This window comes from Cyclopterus lumpus, chromosome 13, assembly GCF_009769545.1.
Source record: "Cyclopterus lumpus isolate fCycLum1 chromosome 13, fCycLum1.pri, whole genome shotgun sequence".
NCBI lineage: Eukaryota > Metazoa > Chordata > Actinopteri > Perciformes > Cyclopteridae > Cyclopterus > Cyclopterus lumpus.
Genome location: NC_046978.1, coordinates 1,319,961 through 1,339,642, shown reverse-complemented (window position 1 = coordinate 1,339,642; position 19,682 = coordinate 1,319,961). Strand labels below are relative to the sequence as shown.

Sequence of the window (19,682 nt, the reverse complement as noted above, 5' to 3'; positions counted from 1 at the left end):
CCCCCAATGTATTAACGCAGCAATATTCTCAACTAGGCCCTAGAGTTTCCCAAAGTGACAAGCAGATAGCTGATACCAGTACCAACTGCAGACTTTGCAGCAGAATGCAATGCTTTATATTTGCTTGTAAAACTGACATATTGTGCATTTGATTTAGTTTAGGGGCACACTTTTCAAACAGGAAGCTACTGAAGAAAGCTGAGAGTAGTTAATGTGAAATTGTTCTTGAGTTTTAAAGTCCCTCATATAACGAGAACTGATTTTTTAACTATTTTGGACATTTGGTTATTATGATAGTGCCCAACAAATTCCTGAAAACCACAGAAGAAGTCTGGGGATGTATGGGTGTAAACTTTGACATTACATTATGCAGAAGATGTTTTAGAATGCATTGTCATCTGTTTTGTAATACATTTGTAAGATGTATTCCAAAACTGATTTAGATTTCATTGTTGTTTTAAGTTTTTCTGGTTGTCAAAATTCTATACAATTCAATACAAAAAGCTTTATCAGCTCGGTCAGCACATATTACCGGACAACAACCACAAACATTAAAGCCACCTCTCTACGATACAAAGCTTATGGCAGTATCTTTTGATAAAGTAGGACACCGGAAATATGGAAATAGGCTCTACTTTCTGTGTACCTTTTGTCAAATATTTCAGGGAAACACATGGAAAATCCCCCTTATTCCATGTATCTTCCCTAAATGCATTAATTGTGCTGAGAGTTTCCCTGTAATTTCCAGCCACAGGTGGGATACACCTATTCCAAATGGGACTATGGAAATAGTTACAAAACCTAATGTATTGTTACCTCTTTCTATGACTTTATTGGGGAAAGTATTGCAACATCATTTAAAGCTGTAAAGGAGAATTTACAAGGAGCTGAGAAGATTAGATAAAAGAGAAAGAGCTAAGAGAATATTACTGACCTAACACTGGGTGACATAAGGGGGTAAAAACATATGATTATGTAAATCTCTATTCCTAAAAAGTCAAAGTAGATATTACATTGGATTAGAATAGAAGTTAGAGACTTTCCACAGGTTTCTCTCTGTGGAAAATAATTGTTTTCACTCTAATGTCAATCCCAAAGTAAAATTGTGTAATAATGGCTGACCCTGTCATTTAACTTAGGCAGACTATGATCTTTAGTTCCCTCCTTCCTCTAACAGAGTTTCTCAGTTTGGTCAATTGTGACGTTTTCGATAACAAATCATTAAAAAAAGAAACACAGCAGCATAATTTTATGAATGCAGCATTGCTGTTTTCTGCCATGACATTTAAACCTTTATTCAACCAGATGAGTCCCGTTGAGATTAAAAATCTCTTTTTCGAGGGCGACCTGGCCAACACAGGCAGCAGCATAAGAAACAGATAGTTACAAACCGAAAACACAGAACAAGACACGTTACAATAACTAAAAGTCAAGATATGCAGAGTTAAGAAACATTGACATTTTTGGGAACATGCCTCCATTTCTTTCATTTTATATTTAAAACCAGTGAGTGGAATCAGTTATTTATTTATTTATATTATTGTGATCTCTTCTAAATAATTGTGAATAAGTGAACCTGAGCTAGTAAGCAGACAGGGAAGTTCATCAAGCTACCTGATGTCTTCTGTGACATCACCATAAACATAGTGAACTAAAGCACACGCACACATGAACCCGCACAACCGTCACACCGCTGTGTAAGTCCATGTTAAGCTACTCAACAGTAAGTGATGTTATTCCAAATGAATTTCATCAAAACTATTATTAGTTACATATTTTACATTTGTGACTATCAATCTTAATAACAGGTCACCGTAGGAGGAGAACAGGTGTACATAGTAAATTGAATGATGGCTGAAATGCCTTTCGCTGCTTCAGTTTCAGGGTAACTTTTTTCACTGTAGCATTGCTAGGGAGACTTGAATAGAACAAATCCATTAGTATTGTTATTACATATAAGGACACATGTGCTCATGCTGTATCAAAAATACAACAACGTTTTTTTTTTCAACTAAAACAGCCCTCTGTTAAATGTTCAGGTTGACCTCATAGATTTGATGACTCACTCAGCTCCACCCATTTATTTAATATGAAGAGGAAGTTCCTTTCTTCCACTCTCTCAGACCGTCAGAGAAGGCTCAGAGAAAGCACAATGGTAAGAGCTTGTTATGTCCTCTTTGGGTTCTCTTTTGAAAACTAGACATTGTATTGCCTGTCAAGTTGATGTCAGAAAGGACGACTGTCTCTCATGCATTTACATAGGTTTCTGTCTGAAAGAGGAACTTAAAACGCCATTGGGCAGGAGCATGTGAATGTCATGTATTTACTTGGAGGTGTGAATGAATGAGTGTGTGTGTGTGTGTGTGTGTGTGTGTGTGTGTGTGTGTGTGTGTGTGTGTGTGTGTGTGTGTGTTTGTGTGGACTCAATCGAAGGGTCCCCATGTGTCCTTTTAGTTGTTAGATCATAGTAAACACAAAATATGAAGTTTTAGCCATAAGTAAACTAAACCAAAGCAGAAAATATATTTGGCCTCTGCAAGACTAGATAGCATAGACGATCTTAAAGAGGGAATAATATGTGCAAATAAGCACTGCTGACGTATATATTTTGTAAAATTTGACTAATTTACTCAGCTTTGTGTGTATAAGTTACTAAGAGAGAGTGAAACATATTGCGTTAAAAGTGTAAGTACTTGTATTTGCTGATATCATACAGGTATATAGTCGTCGGGTGACTTACGAAAGTCTACATTTCAGGAATGTGAATTCATAAACATCTCGTGCCTCAACTTATTCTTATTCACCCAACACAAAAGTTGTCTCGTATTTTTACCCACAGGAAGTATCACACAGCTCCCACATTAGAAAGACGTGAAAGTAAATGTGAGATGAGATTACATTAATGTGTGTAAGTGGTCTGTGGTTTCGAGGTATAACTGATTGGCAAAGGGCAGGCATGTGTTTATTGCTTCGAAACAATGCAGCAGGGTAAGTGGTGCATTGTAAATCCTATTGTGTCATGTGGGAGAATCCCTATTCAGATTAAGCCTCACTGTGTAAATGCTTGATTAGTAGAGTCACAGAAATTATAAACAAATACATCACAGTCAATACTGAAGAAGACATGATGCCTGATGTTTATCTTGATAATGAGTCAGTTCATGATCCATCTGGTATCACTTTAACTGAAACTAGACACCATTTACAGCACTGTTGCAATCATAGGGCCCTTGGGAAATTCCCTCAGATGTGGTTTTAGTTGAGGAAAGACACTGCTGCTTATTATGACGGTGTGTGTTGTGGTTTTTTCCCCTTGGAGCCCTTTTTTATGTTATTTGTTGTTGAAAAGTACTCGATATTCTGTGAATTTGTGTCCTAGGCGAAATGTTTCGATACTATAAACTTGGTTTCACTTACAGTAAAGTGAGACCAAGTGTTTAAGAAGGCATACCTTTTGTGATTGTCAAACAGTCTTCACTGTCCATTTCCTTGTACTTATCCTGCTACAAATAACCAAATCAGATTCTGTTTTTTCCATGGGATTTTTTTTCTAGCGGGCTAGTAGCTTCAAACATTTATGTCTTGTAGGACATTTGTGTAGTCACTAAAACAGAAAATATGCACAACCTGAACTGATACTTTCAACAATTGGTTTCTATAATACCACATAGGAAATACAAGAATACTAGAAAGCACTATCTTAAGTGTGCAGGTAGGAATACGCCCTTCTGCATAGCAAAATGAACCGGCTGTTTCAGACTGCTGTGGGACTTTCCTCGATCTTGGTGTCTGTTGAAAACACTCTCTGGATGTTTTCTTTCAGGGTGACATAAACAATGTTCCTTTGCAAGACTGGCTGTCAAGGACCAGCCAGATATTTCACATAAGATTGCATTTTGTTTTTTGTGTATATATTCAAGAGGCTGTGTTTACTGTATGAACGCAGAGTTTGAATTGACAAAGTGTGCACGTTTTATTCTATCTACGATTCATGGTACTGTGCACTGATTTAAAAGATGCCAAATCAAAAGAGAATCAATCATATCACAGTGATGAACTTGTTTGTATTTTCTGTTTTCAACAGGCATCACCTTGCAACTCACATTTTCTGTAAGTACCCCAGCCATTTTCTATTACTTCAGGCAGTGGGCATACCAATGATGTGATTTACTTTGAATCCATTTAAAAATGATCTGCATAATCTACCATGATCACAGCGTTAGATAATGATGTCATCAGTAAACAGCGTGACCCTCATCAACACTTTAGCATTTTCATTTGGGTGAGGCGCCGACAATGATTTTCACAGATTCTATTACATTACATGTCATTTACATGTCATTTACATGTCATTTCGCTGACGCTTTTATCCAAAGCGTCAGCGATAAACCATGAGTCCAAACTCAGAACAACAAGAATCAAGAAAGTACAATTTCTTCAATAAAGTTAAACTACAAAGTGCTATCAGTAAGAGCCATTTAAGTGCTACTAAAGTGTTAAACTACAAAGTGCTATCAGTAAGAGCCATTTAAGTGCTATTAAAGTGCTACTACAGCGCTACCTTCCCTATTCAAGGTATAGTCGAAAAAGATGTGTTTTTAGTTTGCGACGGAAGGTGTAGAGACTTTCTGAGCCTGTGATGTGGTCATTTGTATTAATGTGAGTGTTACAGTCAAGACACTGAATAATTCCTGATTCAAACCACAACACATTTTCAAGGAAACAACTAAAACAAATGTCAACACTTATCGGTCTGAGAAATGTCATACAGGTTTCATCAAGGTACAAAATATTACTTCTGCTGTGAATTATTGGACTCTACTGCTAGTTGCTACTGGGATAAAGTCTTACAATGTACTACTACTGAAGTAATCCAGTGGTTGACCACATTATTACAATGTAAGGCCTTAAATCTAACAATAACTAAATGAGTTTATGAGCCTGCGTCACTCAGTGGAGCTATTGCTGCATGTGTCACGTGTCATCAACTTTCAGTGATAAAAGATTTATGTAACATGGACCCACATTATCGAAAGGGGCAAGTATACTGAGAACTGAAAGTTGAATTTATTGTGTCGGCATTTCTTTCAACAACTCTCCTCACTCATTTCTAAGAGGGACTATTGATTGAAGCACCTTATGGGTCCATTGAGTAATATACACACATATTCATATTGCTGAACTGTGGGTAGGGATTACAATTAATATCACCTTGTGTGTATTTGTTTTTATGGTAGAGTCAAGTCAGCTTTAGAAAGATTGACGGTTGGTGACAGAGGAGGGCAAGTTCAGTCAATATAAGCATTGGCTCATATTGACTAACTGAACTATTCAATTTCAAAATCTCTGGGCACAGGGCCAGCTAAGAAAGCTGTTTTTTATGGCTATCTGTCAAATCGTGTATGCATGCCTATGTAGGCACCTCTTTGTGTCACTGCGATGCCCCAGGGTTACCTGAGTAACCATGTAAGGATTTTGTGTTTCCTTCTGTTTTCCCAGGATCCCAAGGTTTTCTCTCCAGCTGCTGGTTGTGACTATAACATGGCACTCCGCTGCCACAGGTGAGCGGTTCTGTCATATCAGGGCCTCAACAACATCCCGCTCTCTTTGGTTTTATAATGAAACAAGTTGAGTCATCCAACTCTGCTGCTGTACAGAACTAAATTCACTTTAAATTCATCGAATTGGTTTGAAAGGAATAGTTTGCCATTTTGGGAAATGTATCACTTAAATTGCTTTTCTGCCTATAATCTTCTCATCCAACTCTTGGTTTAACCATTTAATAACTTTTCCTTTAAAGATCACATCCACGGTCATATTGTGCACCTTTTTGACAATATATGAAAAAAAAAAATGAAAAAAGTTTCTTTGTATTTTTATATCAAAATCCAGTGATTTTTAATAATATCATAACATCCATCTATCAATCAATGTGCAACTTTTAGCGACATGTTCGGTGTATGAGGTGTATGAGTCACAGTCCTCTGTAGCCCTGTGTCGAGCTATGTAATGTCACTTTCAATATTGTGACCTTTAGATCCTGTACAGCATGAAGGGAACACTATTTGTTGGGTATTTTACACAAAACTTAAAAGGCAAATAGGCTCAAGAGGAACTGAGATAAGTCTACTCCATCATAAACAGAAGCTAAATTAAAAAAAAATTCACACCCCCACAGCCAAAAGTAAGAACTGTGTACACATCGTACTTATGTTTAATTCAAGTTAACCTTAAAACCTTTTTGTTAATGGTTTTACTTTCTGACATCCAACATTGACTTAGTAATACTGCACACAACTTGTGTCTCTTTCTTGATTGGATTTTTGTTTCTCATGTTACTCTCCACATATCATTATTATTTCAGCACTACATACACGGTTCATATGTTTTTTTAATTTTTACCGAATTTACAAAAATGATACCAACTCATAAATTCTGTGAAACACAACATTAATTAAGACAATTTCATACTGTTTCATGAAGGATTTCCCAGCATGCTCTAACCCTTTCTCTCGCTCACATTGTTTTCCAGAAAGGGCTGCTTCGATTCAGCTCAGAGGGGAGGTTGGTGGAAATGTGACCTTCCACTGTCCCGTTGACAAAAAAAGAACATTGGCAATGTGTTACTTGCAGAAGGGCAACATATTTGTGAACGGCTACTATGAATCAAAAAATCTATCAAATACGTCATGGGAGAACACCAGAGTGGATCTCGACAAGATGACTATACTCATGTCCAGTTTGAACGTCTCCCATAGTGGTGACTATAAGTGCATTATCCGGTACAAGGGAATGAGAATTGAACCTGATGTACACCTACACCTCAATGTCACAGGTATGATATACACATGTATTTGATTGTATGAGTTTTAACTTGTTAGGAGTTTTAATTTCCAACACTTTAAAATTACGAAATAATACTGTATGTAGAGTACTCTGATATAGGCACTCAGCTCATTTCTAACAGTGTAGGTGACAAAATGAATATCTGGGTTAGCACTCATCAAATACCTGCGCAATCTCAGATGGTTTTATTGGGATGACAAAGGATCTGCACAGAAGTATTTGCACAATACCTAGCCAGCCAGCTAAGTCTAGGAAATCCTTTACCACGCAGGTATTGAACCTTGATTCAGCTGCCAATTGTGCTGTTTGAGCTAAAGAAAAAAGAGATTCACAGACCAATTTGTGACTTGCATTCTCCAACGAGCCCATTTATTTAGGGTCTGAGCAGTCTGGAGTCCATCCCAGCATGTCCTTTATTAAAAGAAAGGGAATTCTCGACAGGTTATCTATCTCAGGACCACCACTGTGGCTTCAGTATAATAACAAAACCAGAAAAAAACATTGCATTAATCCATCACTGTCTCAGTAAAGGTGAATTGTCTGAGTTTGTGATCTTGAATTTAGGGAGGCTGTATGAATACCCATTGCATCATTGAAAAGGTGAATGGCTGTGTTACCTGACAGTACTGTCTATTTCTCCTAGCAAACTACAGCAAACCTACACTCTCAGTGCACTGCAGGGATCACAACCATCTCTTTAGTTGCCTCGTGAACTGTACCTCACATGGCGGCTACCCAGGCTCTGAGATTACGTGGCACATACCGGGGAGTTCGAAGGTTGTAAACAACAGCAAAATGATCGATCCAGACACCACAACATTCAACATCTCCAGCATCGCATACGTCAACTGCTCCGATGGAAAGCTGACGTCCCTTAGCTGTTCTGTGGGCAATATCAGCTCAGAAATGGTCTCAGTCTGTGAGTAGGCCACTAACTCACATGTCCCTTATGGTTACCAAAATTGGTTTTAAACTTTTTTCATGCCTGGGCAAGTTTTGAGAAGTGTGAAAGGCAAAAAACTCATTGGCATAGATCTCCTTTTATGGCTACAGTTAAGGGAATGTGTGAGGGGAATCTTTCAGTCTCGGCCAAAGTGATGGGCAACCAGCTCTCTGAGAGACCCGGGAGCCATATTGTTAGCATTTCAGTAGATCAGCTAATTCACACTTCTACCAAAATGCTGCTTAAATTCAGTTGGCCAAAGTTTCATTTGCTTCACTATGAAATCATTTTAATTGGAATTGTAGTACCTGATATGTGTACCTGTAGATATAACTCATTTAAATGTAGTGATTTTTTTAAACAATGTGAAACAAAAACTAAAAAGTTAAATTCACCTTAATTGCAGTTAGAATTTCAGAGATGGATAGCTAAGAACCAGGGCAAATGCAATACCATTAAGATAAAAGAATAGAAATAGAAAAATATACTATATATGTTTTGATAAACAATGTTCTCATCTGAAGGTACACCCAAGGATCCGCCTGATACCCAAAGTCCATATGTGACAGTAGCCATCTGTGCAGTGGTGGTTTTCTTTATCATTATGGTGGCATTGCTGTGGAGGTGGTCTTTCAAGAAAGGACAGAGAAGTATGGACATATAATAGGTTTGTCCCAATGTAGCTGTGCTACACACATTTACATATCTGACTGTTTGTAAAAATACAAAGATGAAAGCACAAATGATTAAGTATAACAGAGAAAAAGTAACAGCAGTTTCTATCTTGGGTTCTAGGAGCAGCAGCAGCAGTAGTGAGGGGAGAAAATGGACGTGAGGAGTAAGTGTTTGCAATTGCCAACATATACACTTGTCATACTTTGATTACATTCATAAGTAATGTAAATTACAACCTGGTAAAAGGTTTCTGAAGGTACAATTGCAATGGCGAAATGTTTAAAATGTTCTTTGTAAGTTGTACATCACGTCGAAGTCTTGTAACCTCTAATCGTATCCCTCCTTCTCCTTTTTTCCTTTCCATTTTCTCCAGGGAGGTAACAGTCCTCAATGAAATCATGGAGGCATCTTGAGGGCTGAATTGGTGAAGTAGACGGACCATTAAATCGAGAACTAAAACTGTATGTATGTGGGGCGACTGTGGGTCATGGTTAAAAAGCGCTATATAAATTAAATGGATTATTATTATTATTATGTCACTCAAATGTATGTTACATTTGTGATTGACTGCTGCATGCACGGCCGCCAAAGTCAATAGTCGGTGACTCACTGGGGAAATCATGCTCCGAACATTTTGCTGACACGTGTGACTTTTTTAATGTGTTTAAGGAAGTATTTGTCATCAGTATCTTTTTACAGGGTAATTTACAGTGCACCATTCAACTGAGAATAGGTTACTTCTCCAAAAAAATGGTGTGTGGTGAAATTGTTGTCAGGTATTGTAAAACTGAAAACAAAAACCCTGTATGTAATTGTGGTGAAATATATGTATTTTTTATTGTTACACTGACCTCTACAGGCAGAAGTGGGATCTTTTACACTTCCTATGGTTTCCCCTTTTTGGACTGTGTTTTATAATTTTTAAATGCAGTATAAGTATTGTTTGCACTTTAAAATTGTATTATTGTATGTAATGCCCATAATAGAACTGTAAACATTGGTATCCACCTATTTTGGTTGTAAAATGATCCAAAGGGCGATTTACTTTTCAATTAGCTTTGTCTATCAAAAATGAGGTATTAGCTTCAAGGTATCAAAAGCTGTGAACAAATATTTATGAATGCAGAAAAGATGGAAATCAAAATACTGTTTGCACATGAATTTGTTCTCTGAAGTACATACGTGTTCAGGGTTCTTCGTTAATTGCTGTTAACCTTGTGAACATGTTGGTCTTCTTTGTCACTTTGGACATTATTTTCTCAGGTGCCTGTCATTTGAAAATATTGCTACTTTTCTAAATATTTATTTAATTTAGTGTTTTTATTTCTCATTATGAAATTGCACATCGTTTACACTATTTACACTTTTGGGTGCTTATGCTTCCTTCCCCAGAATTACCAAACAATCTCATAGAGCTGCTTTCATTTTCTAAATCTGTAAGAAACACTCTTAAAATGTGACGGTTCTGTTTCTCATTTCCATGAAATGAAATCATTACTGAAATATACAATCAATTAAACTTGTGTAAATACTTCTTTATTGTGCACTGTGAATCATTGCTCTGAATTTTTACTTACTTTCCCTACATGGTTGGATTATGATATTTGAACTGCTGCAGTAGATTGCATTTAAACTGTTTTAAGACTTGTTTTTTTAGTTACACTGGTAGAAATACAGCATGACCCCAACTCATTTATTTTCAATGCAGTTTTTTTGCCACTAGATGTCGTACTAGAACCACAGAGTCAAGACGAGTCTGCGGTTATGGCTGATTGGTGTGGTAAGTGTTGTGTGTACTGTAACCTATGATCATTGTTTTGAAGCACCACATCAATAAGCCTGATCACATTGGGGAGCCAACCTGCAAAAGCAACTTCCCTTCGTCTGGCACAATGTCATATCAGAGCAATTTGATGTCTCCCTGACCTCGATATGTAGTCAACTGCCAGGAGAAGGATGAGTAGCCCCGAGAAGAGGATTGTAGAACAGATGTGCGCTCAAAAGAGGGAGGGGAAGAGATGTCAGACCGTGTGCTCAATTTATTGAGACAAGAGGGTGTCCTGTCTAACATAGGATATTGCTATCATTAAAGATATTCATATCTCTATTCCATTACCACCCTCTCTTGGTCATATTTTCTTTCTCATTCTTTGCACTTTTTAGATTTTATAACAGCCCTCCATTTCTCCTCCTCGCTTGCTTTCTCTCTGTCTCATGAGTCACTGTGACAGGCTGTCAGTCCACCTCTCTGCCCTGTGTTTACATTGGGCAGCAGAGCAGCACCGGGCTGGTTGCACTTCAGGAATGTAACCCCCAAGGTCCCTGCCCTCCTCCTCCTTCTTCTTCTCCTTCTCCCTACATCGATCCTCCCCATATTTATCTTTCTCACCTTCATTATTTTATCCCCTCATTGCACAAATTCACTTCTTCCTGTTCTCCTCACTTCCCTTCTGTTTTTTCTTCCATCGTTTCCCCTTCACTCCTCTCCTCCCTCTAATTATCTTCCCCTCTGCTCCATCAGTCCCCAGACAAGCTCCCCCTTCCACCTTTTTCTCCTCTTTTATAATCCACGCTTTCTGTCCTCTGAACCGCCACTCCCCTTCTCCCTCGTCCTTTTCTGTTCCCTCTTTAAAATTCAGAGAGCATTGTCCAAGCTTGCCCCCCCCCCCAATTCCCTGTCATCATCCCCTCACCTCCCACTCCTCCCCATCTCTCTGTCCTCCCTCCCTCATTCCTATGCTGTCTAATCCAAACAAACCAGGGAGGACTTTCCTCTGTGGTGGCTGTGGGAGAAACACACCACATGTCAGACTTGGTTTAAACATAAACATTAGTCAATTTGAGGTACTGGAAAAGGATATGAGATGCTTAAGTTTAACATGAAATAGAACTACTATTAGGAAATCTTAACGCTAAAACTTACCATTGAATATACAAAAATCAGAGGAGAGAACTGTATATTTTTGTGTATATTGGCAGAAGTATATTCCTGGAATAGGGAAATGGCATCAAAAGACTAAAACCAATGGACTGACCGCACAGAAGAACAATTCAAAAAGTACAGTTTCCATAGATTTCTATTAAGAACAAAGCACTTAATTAATTAGAAACAAAAGTGTGTAATTTGTTGATGAATATTATCAATAAACTGTCTAATTACTTTACAAATCAATAAAATCTTAAACGATGGAAACACTGGTATTTGATAACTTCGGCTAATTCCAAAGGAATTAAGCATGATGTAATACAATGGTTCATTAACACATTATGGATCAAGCAAAGAAAGTAGATATAATACATGAACAATCTATGCATACTATTATGTTTTCCAGTTGGGCAGCAGATTCCAGTGTAATCTGCTTATTGGGGAACCTTTTCTCAGAACAGGCCAGTCTCAGCAAGCGGCGTGCGACCTCTGCCACACTGTGCTGTTTGGCATTCATACCAGGGGATTTATAATCAGATTATACTAGTTATGAAAGTCAACTAGATTAGTTTTAGTGCGGGGAGCCGAGCATAAGGCATCGATTCACAGAGGGTGAGCGGAGCTGATCAGCATGAGGGAGATTAATGTTCTCAAAATAACACCAGATAATTCAGTTGGAATTTTATTTTGAAAGCATCATAAAACAGCAATAACTTTGATTTAGGTTTTAAAAGACATTCTTGTATGTTCCCATCTAATTTTAGGAGATTCCTTTGGTAGATGGGGTAGTTGGAAAGAATAGAATGAGGCAGATAGAGCCGAGGCAGTGAGGGACCGAGCAGGTCAGGAGGTTCAGCTCTGCTGCTTCAGCTGAGTGATCATGTTGTTGCTGTCACTGCAGAAACCCTCTCCCTGACCCCCAGAGACAGGAGAGGTGACCTGGAAGCATTTATCACCTCTGTGCTTTCTGACCCATGACCTGAGGCCTGAGATAGGGAGAAGAACACTAACAGAGAGGAGAAGAGGAGATACAGAAAGACATGGGGAAGGGGTGACCAATGCAACAATACATAAGTATAATTTGTTATACTAAATGTATAAAACAGAAGAACAGTTTGTTAAGTTGCTCATCAGAGGAATGTGCACATTTCTGGAATAATCATTTGTTTCTGTACTTTATACAACATGATGACAGTTTTAGGAAACTGTTGAAAACCAGTGTGGACTTTGTGAGTGTGCATCAATGGCTATATTTCTCTTGGTCAGAAGATGAAAACATTGCCGGTGTTTATGTGTGGACCCGCTTTTGGTTAAGCCAAAAACCCTCAGCAGAGACTTAAAAGAGCTTAACACAAGTTGGGGGAGAGATGTTTGCTGGCTTGGAGTCGACTAGAACTATTGACACCTCTCTGTAATGGCAATACACCAAAGGAGTTCTTGGCCAATGCCTTTTCCATGTCCCAATACCTAAAGTTGAGTGAGTGAGTGAGTGAGTGAGTGAGTGTGTGTGTGTATATGTGTGTGTGTGTGTGTGTGTGTGTGTGTGTGTGTGTGTGTGTGTATATGTGTGCGTGTGTGTGTGTGGGAGACATGTTCTCAGACAGGTGATCACACTGAAGCCGACTGTCCCGTGGGAGGGTCTATGAGGTGAGCCAATGAGAAGAGACCAGCATGAGGGATCGGTGGGTAAGATGCCCAGTTGGCTCCAGACGGTTGGCAGCCTCATGTTTCTGCAGAGAACATCAAAGACTGTCAAAAGTATTTATCATGCGTATTGTGAAAGACATCTCACTCTAACGAGATAGTTGTTACTTACAACATTTCTTACTCGCTGGTCCACAGTACTTTTATACTGTAGAATTGTTCATATTCTTTACATTCTTAAGACATCAGAAGGCTCGATCAAGATGAGCCAGTACGAGTGCAGAATCGATCACCGGCGATTGCTGCTGGGTAGATTTGTGTCCGACTTGATCCCGACTTGATCTGATGTCATGCACACGTGGTCACCGATAGCTTCACGAGAGCGAGGCAGCCGTAGTTTTTAGAACCAAGGGCCGCAGTCGCTCTCCACCGACCGCATGACCCAATGCATGATGGGAAATGCCTGGCTGTCGCCAGATCAGAGAGCTGATTGTCTCTTGGATTTGACAACAAACACCACGTTTTGTAGAAAATCCTACTCTTTCTGTGTAGTTGTAACCCACCGATTGTTGGCTATTAGTCTCAGGTTAAATCTAAGGGCATATTTTGTATGATTGATAATAATAAAGTGTATTTGTTTAACGTATATCAAAGTGTAGTAGCAAAGTGTATCACAGGCAGAACAAAGTATAGCATACAATGCAGATACACACACATTTCTACACATTTCTACGTAAATATATATTTACAAACATTAATGAATAAATCAGAATGAGGTCTGCAAACTACAAGTAGCCTACAGATCAGATCTAACAGGAAGTGTTTCTTGGACTTCCTGTGTATTCTTTGAAGGCAGCTGAAAACTGTCCGACTTGACCGCTGTTTTTTGTCAACTCGCTCTGATGCTCTTGTACACTTTCCAGGCGAGGTGCATTTCATCTCGAATGAGCCTATTATCTTCAAGCATGGCATAGCATTTATGAGCCACATTGTCTCATTGCCTCCTAGCACAGAGACACTGGAGATGTGAACTGGTTAAGTAATAACTATTGTAAACATTTCTAATAAGGGAAGAAGAACATACATAAATCTGTTGATCAATTCCATCACTCTTCTCATGGGTTTTTAATGGGGTGTGGTATTTTAACAAGTTTGCATGGAGAACAGGTTTACAAGGAGTAGATGTTTTAGAAAGAGGTTTACTGAATTATGACTTCAGCAAACCTTGTAAGGCAAGGATTCATTTAGTGCAGAGTTTGAAGACGGCCGTAACATATTTATTTGCCCATAAAGCAACACACATGTAAATGGGTAACGACTCACCCTGCAGGGCACCAATCATATAGAGTGAGAAAACCACCCAGTGGGCAAAGATTATTCGTCTTTTTCCTCAGAAAAGCAGCTGTAATCACAAGAGAAAGGAAATTAGTGGAAACACTGGTGATGACATCACTAAGTACACACATTAATGATTGGAAATGATCTTTTAAAAATAATAACAAATTAAAATACTAAAAAGTTATATGCTTACATTTGCCCACTGAAACTTGCTTGAAATTGCATGTTTTAACACAAAAGCCCAAATTATGAGCTAATTTATGTTAGACCCTTACTTCTAGATCTACCACGGATCCCCAGGTCTGTTAGTCCATGTCGAGACACTTAACTAAAAGGCGTGTGAATGGGTTAGCCCTGATGGGCAGGTGGCACCTTGCATGGTAGCCCCCTGCCATCAGTGTATCAATGTGTATGAATGGGTGAATGATGACATGCAGTGTTGAAGCACTTTGATTTGTCGGAAGATGTCGCTATACAAGTACAGTACATTTACCATTTACTCACATGCACTAAGAGGCACATGCACACGCCCAGTTATGTTAACAAAGCACAGAGTAGCTTGGATTACAAGACACACAGAGGGAGAGCGCCTCCATTCTCTGCTCTGGTAGACTTTACTCCACTATATCTTTACACAGCAAATGAAGTAGTTTAATGCTCTGAATATCACAATGAGAATCTCGGAGAATCTTTAACAACAGAATAAGTCTATGTAGCATCAAACTCAGGTCATAATGTGCTATTTATTGTGTCAGTGTGGGCAGCAAAGTTGTCTCTCCATTTGTCATTCCCACAACAATAAGCATTACAGTCTCACTAGCTACTAGTGCAGCAATAGACCTCTTTCTTATTGATATAATGTGATTTGAGAGAAAGTAAAACGAAGAAGGGCTGACAATACATATGTGGATGAGGGCAACTTCCTTACCACGCCCATCCTGTTAGATTCAGAGTCTTTAAACCCTTGTAGCTACTGTCTTTTTTCCTCTTGCTTCCTGAATGCAACTACCCCCACCCAGAGTCACCTGCCATCATTGCAGCGGTCATGGAAAGATTCAAACTCCAGCAGATAAATAAAATGTTCAGACAAACGGTTCAGACAAAAAGAAATGTAAGGTTCAAACAAAAAGACTGCAAAGCAACAGCAATTTATTGTGCACAGCTACAAGTCACCAGGTGTTACACCAGATATGAGGTCCAGAATGATAAGAACACGATTAGATTGATGCTTCCTTTGTGTGTTGTTGCTCTTCTTTGGAGCCATTACACAGAAAATGTGATGCATGTTTGAATAAATGCCCAGATAGAAAGGAGTATCTTAGTTTGAACCATGTTTGGTTGCATTTCAAAAACCTGAGAGGCCTACAGGCCATTTTAAAGGTATTGCAGCATCTCATCTTTCTCAGAACAGAACAGAGCATCAGGCGAGGGATGCAACGTATGCTTGGCCGACTCTCGTTCCAGTGAGACAAATCTCTGGAAGCAGAATAGACATTGCTGAATTACGTCACAATGGGACACAGTTCAGCCTCACCTTCCTGTTTCACAACCCAGAAAATAAGTGAGAAAGATGTACATTCATAGAGACAAAAGCACCCAAACACTCAGACATTCACTCTGAGGCCGGAAGGAAAAACCAACATTGAACACACAGACACACACACACTCACAAGGGGGCTGGGTGTAAATCAAAAGCATGTTGTATGCAAACAGACCAAGGGAAAGCAGAAGCCCTGAGGATGGGGAGGAAGATTGGGCTTTATAACAGAGAAGACATAGAATATATAACGAGAATGTGGGGAATATCCACAATTTGTGTCTATACTCTAAATCAGATTTTGTTGTTACTCTCGTGAGACCTTTTCCATCCACATCTGTGAAGAAGTAAAAGTAGAAACTAAATATTCAACATAACTTCTTTAGAACTCAGTGAATGTATTTGGATGTAATATACCAAGACAATTGTAGTGGTTGGACTGTAGTAAACTGTCGTCAGATTCAAAATAATATTATTAGCCCTAGTGCAATAAATCTGTCAAACGTAAATGTTTTTTAAGCCTATTTGCTTTTGTACATATGTTTAACATGTACAATATCCTTCACTACATCTATCTGTATAATTTGACTGTAATGTCACTCCTTTCCCAAACATTTCCCCTTTGTTTTCATTCTCACGTGTGAGGGGAGGATTTTAATTATGAACTGCATACCTTTCCACCAAATCAAATGTTAAGTGATTATGAGGCCAACATCTTCATTGACCTGGGTTGGCTAAACACCTTCTTTTCTATTACCAATGAACATTGGTGAGCAATTACAAAGCATTATATAGACACACATTTATTTCAGATTTCAGCTGTTATTTACTGTAGAACCCCTTTACAATATGTTATCCAAGTGTCTTTTGTTTGTGAATTTCACTTTCTCCCGCTCCCCATATTATCTCCCTCCCCCCCTCCCTCACACACACACACACACACACACACACACACACACACACACACACACACACAGGAAGCAACTCTCTCCTTGAGGCCTTGAATTTGTTGTCAGTTATTGATTGTGTATAGCAATAGAGATGTCTCGACGTTTGGATATTGAGATACATCAAATATACATCAAAAGGGTCTCATTGATGTGAAGACTTTAAAGGGAGATGGAGGGAGAAAGAAGAAATAAACAAGTGTGAGCTGTTTTTTTAGCGTGATCCACATATAGCTTCTAGCCGAACAGCTACTGTGAATGCAATATAATTCAACTTTATTTAGAAACACAGCTGTAATAGTCCAGAAAAACATTGTAGTATTAAACACAAAGTCTTTGCCATTGTGTTTTTGTTGCGGTATGTTGTCTTGGTGATCTGGCTAGCATTTCTGGAGGAATGCTTTGGACAAACATGAGCAAGGTGAAGTTTTTAATAACCACATGCTCTCTCTGTGGGCAGGTATCTCTGTTTGGCAAAGAAAAACCAGAATGTGAACTACCTGGCAGTGTTAAAAAGTATAAAAACCATAGAAATCTGCACAGAATAGACAGTGAGTAGTTCATGTGGAGGAGGACATTGTTTGTCTTTAAACCACACTAATGTGCTACTGATGGGGAGAATATGTGTTGTGTAGCTAGTCAGCTTTATAAATTCCCAAAATGGCTGGCGCACTGCTGGGCCAGGAAAAATGTGCAAGAAATACTACAACAGCCAAGACACATTTTTATATGTTCAAACATATTAAAGACTGCCAAATTATATTCATAAGCCCATCCAACATTTTGAGAGAACACAAAGGCTGTCTAGGTCTTTTCCAAAAACGTACATTCCTCCCATTAAAATAATTTTCTTTTTTAAACCATAACACTGGGATATTGAAAATGGGACATGATCTGGAGGCTGAGCCAGACCACTGAAAATGCATCATCAAATATAAAAAATGTTTGTCGTCAATCAAAACAAACCTGTTGGAAGTCGATGTGAGGTTTCTTTGGCTAACCAGTGTTTTTCTAAAAGTAATTTCACAAAACCAAAAGTAGTTCAGAACAAAGGGAAACAGATGAAAACCTGGTCTAAGAAATCAGAATGACAATCAGTCTTTCACGTTGTTTTTGGCGGTGCTTCTTAATAACAAGGAATAAATTGACTTGGAAGCATACCCGACTCCTCAGTCTGTCCGCCCCCCTGTCTATCCAAATGGCCGCCTCCTACAATTACCCCCTCCTTCCCTGCTCCCCTGCTTCGGCAACCCCTTTGCCCTCTTGTATCCGGCCATTTAGCGTGACAATCCATTATTTTGACGGCTCCCAGAGAAAAAAAGAGAGAGACAAAGAGATAAAAAAGGGGGTTACTTTGACTTTCAGACATGGGCCCCAATTTTCTTCCCTCTTTTTTCTTTCATCCTTGCCTTCGTCTTCATACTTCCTCACTTTTACTCTTCTTCATATGCCTCTTTTACCCTTTCCACTTTTCCGTCCTCCTATTTAGAGTTCCTCTCTCTTCACATATTTTCCTCCACCATCTACGCCCTCACACCGTTACTCCCTCTGCCTTTTTCTTTCTTTCCTTCCCCCTTCCTCTCCCTCAAGGCCCATTATGCCCCCCCCCTTAACTCTTAGCCCTGCAACCACTCTACACCCCTCCGACTTTTTGGCTCTGTATTGCTTTGTTGCTGGCAGTCTTTAGGGAACCTGATAAGGCCTCTAGAAAGGGAGGAGCCAGGGTTTAAAACATCTCAAGTGGATCACCAACAAACAGCCTCAACCTATATCACCCACCCCACCCAAACATTCTAGCCCCCGACACCCGAATCATCCTCCACTTCCTGTCAACTCTAACCTGCCACCACTACACTGGTTGTTTTCCAACCCACCTCCCGATTCCAGGCACACTCTGCATGTGCACCCTTAAATGCAATTAAAGTAACACCTCCATCCTCTCACACCAACATCACAGCCTGTTGCAATCCCAAAACAACACATCTACACTCTTATCCAAAGTATATGACAGTTAGTGTGTTGTTTACATGTAAATGATGTGTAATAATCTGCTAATAATTTAAGGCAATACTCTGGTGATTTTAACTATACAGATTATTGCCACATTAACATTGTAATTGAATATTTATTTGGTAGAAAGTTGGTCCAGTTAAAGCATGTAAACATGGGGCACTAAGAAAGTGGGTAATGCTTTACTTTAACCTCAATGTTTAGCATTTATTACATGGTTTGTACACTAATGTAGTTGTTAGCAGAAATAAGTGTTTATTAATGCATTTGTTAACAACTATAACTCTGCATGGGCATCCATAACTTGTATGAACAGAAATTGAATAACACTATAGTAAAACAGTATACAATGTGTCTTGACAGGAAAGGTTCCAATTGTTGACACATACTCTACATTAATAAACACTGTTTACAACTGCATTACAGACTGTAATAATACATGTATTTAATGTTTGCACATTATCTATCTAGCTCCTGGGTTATTGAAATTACAAGTGCAAAAAGAGTGCCTTAGCACGTAGTTTAATGACTTAGAAAAATAAAATGATGTGATAGAGAGGCACAGGGTGAAAAAAAGGTTTAGAACCCGTGTCTTTCCTTCAAACTGTTCTCACTCCTCATACGAAGCCGCCACCCCCCCCCCCAAACTCTAATGCTATTTCCCTGTGGATTCTGTAAAATGTGTGTCAGGGCCTTAGAAGTGTGGCCAAGGCAAACACCTGGCACAGCTCAGCGATCTGCTACATTTCACCTTCTACCACAGAAATATGCACTGAGGGAGTTCATACGCACAGACATAAACTCTTACTATGAGGC

At 39.0% G+C, this 19,682-nt stretch overlaps 1 protein-coding gene across 1 annotated transcript; it reads left to right on the top strand.

Moving 5' to 3' along the window:
- The first annotated feature begins 2,102 nt into the window (after positions 1 to 2,102).
- LOC117741669 lies at positions 2,103 to 9,999 on the top strand. The gene is made up of 8 exons (XM_034548852.1): positions 2,103 to 2,155; positions 4,085 to 4,110; positions 5,500 to 5,561; positions 6,533 to 6,835; positions 7,490 to 7,765; positions 8,314 to 8,439; positions 8,585 to 8,627; positions 8,838 to 9,999. The coding sequence occupies exons 1-8, from the start codon at positions 2,153 to 2,155 to the stop codon at positions 8,875 to 8,877; spliced, it is 879 nt and encodes a 292-aa protein (XP_034404743.1). The 5' UTR covers positions 2,103 to 2,152; the 3' UTR covers positions 8,878 to 9,999.
- Positions 10,000 to 19,682: the final 9,683 nt, after the last annotated feature.

Excerpts from the sequence above, each read along its gene's own strand:
- LOC117741669 (XM_034548852.1), top strand. Across the intron at positions 7,766-8,313 it reads CTCAGAAATGGTCTCAGTCT|GTACACCCAAGGATCCGCCT; the intron begins GTGAGTAGGCCA and ends TCTCATCTGAAG. Across the intron at positions 8,628-8,837 it reads GGAGAAAATGGACGTGAGGA|GGAGGTAACAGTCCTCAATG; the intron begins GTAAGTGTTTGC and ends CATTTTCTCCAG.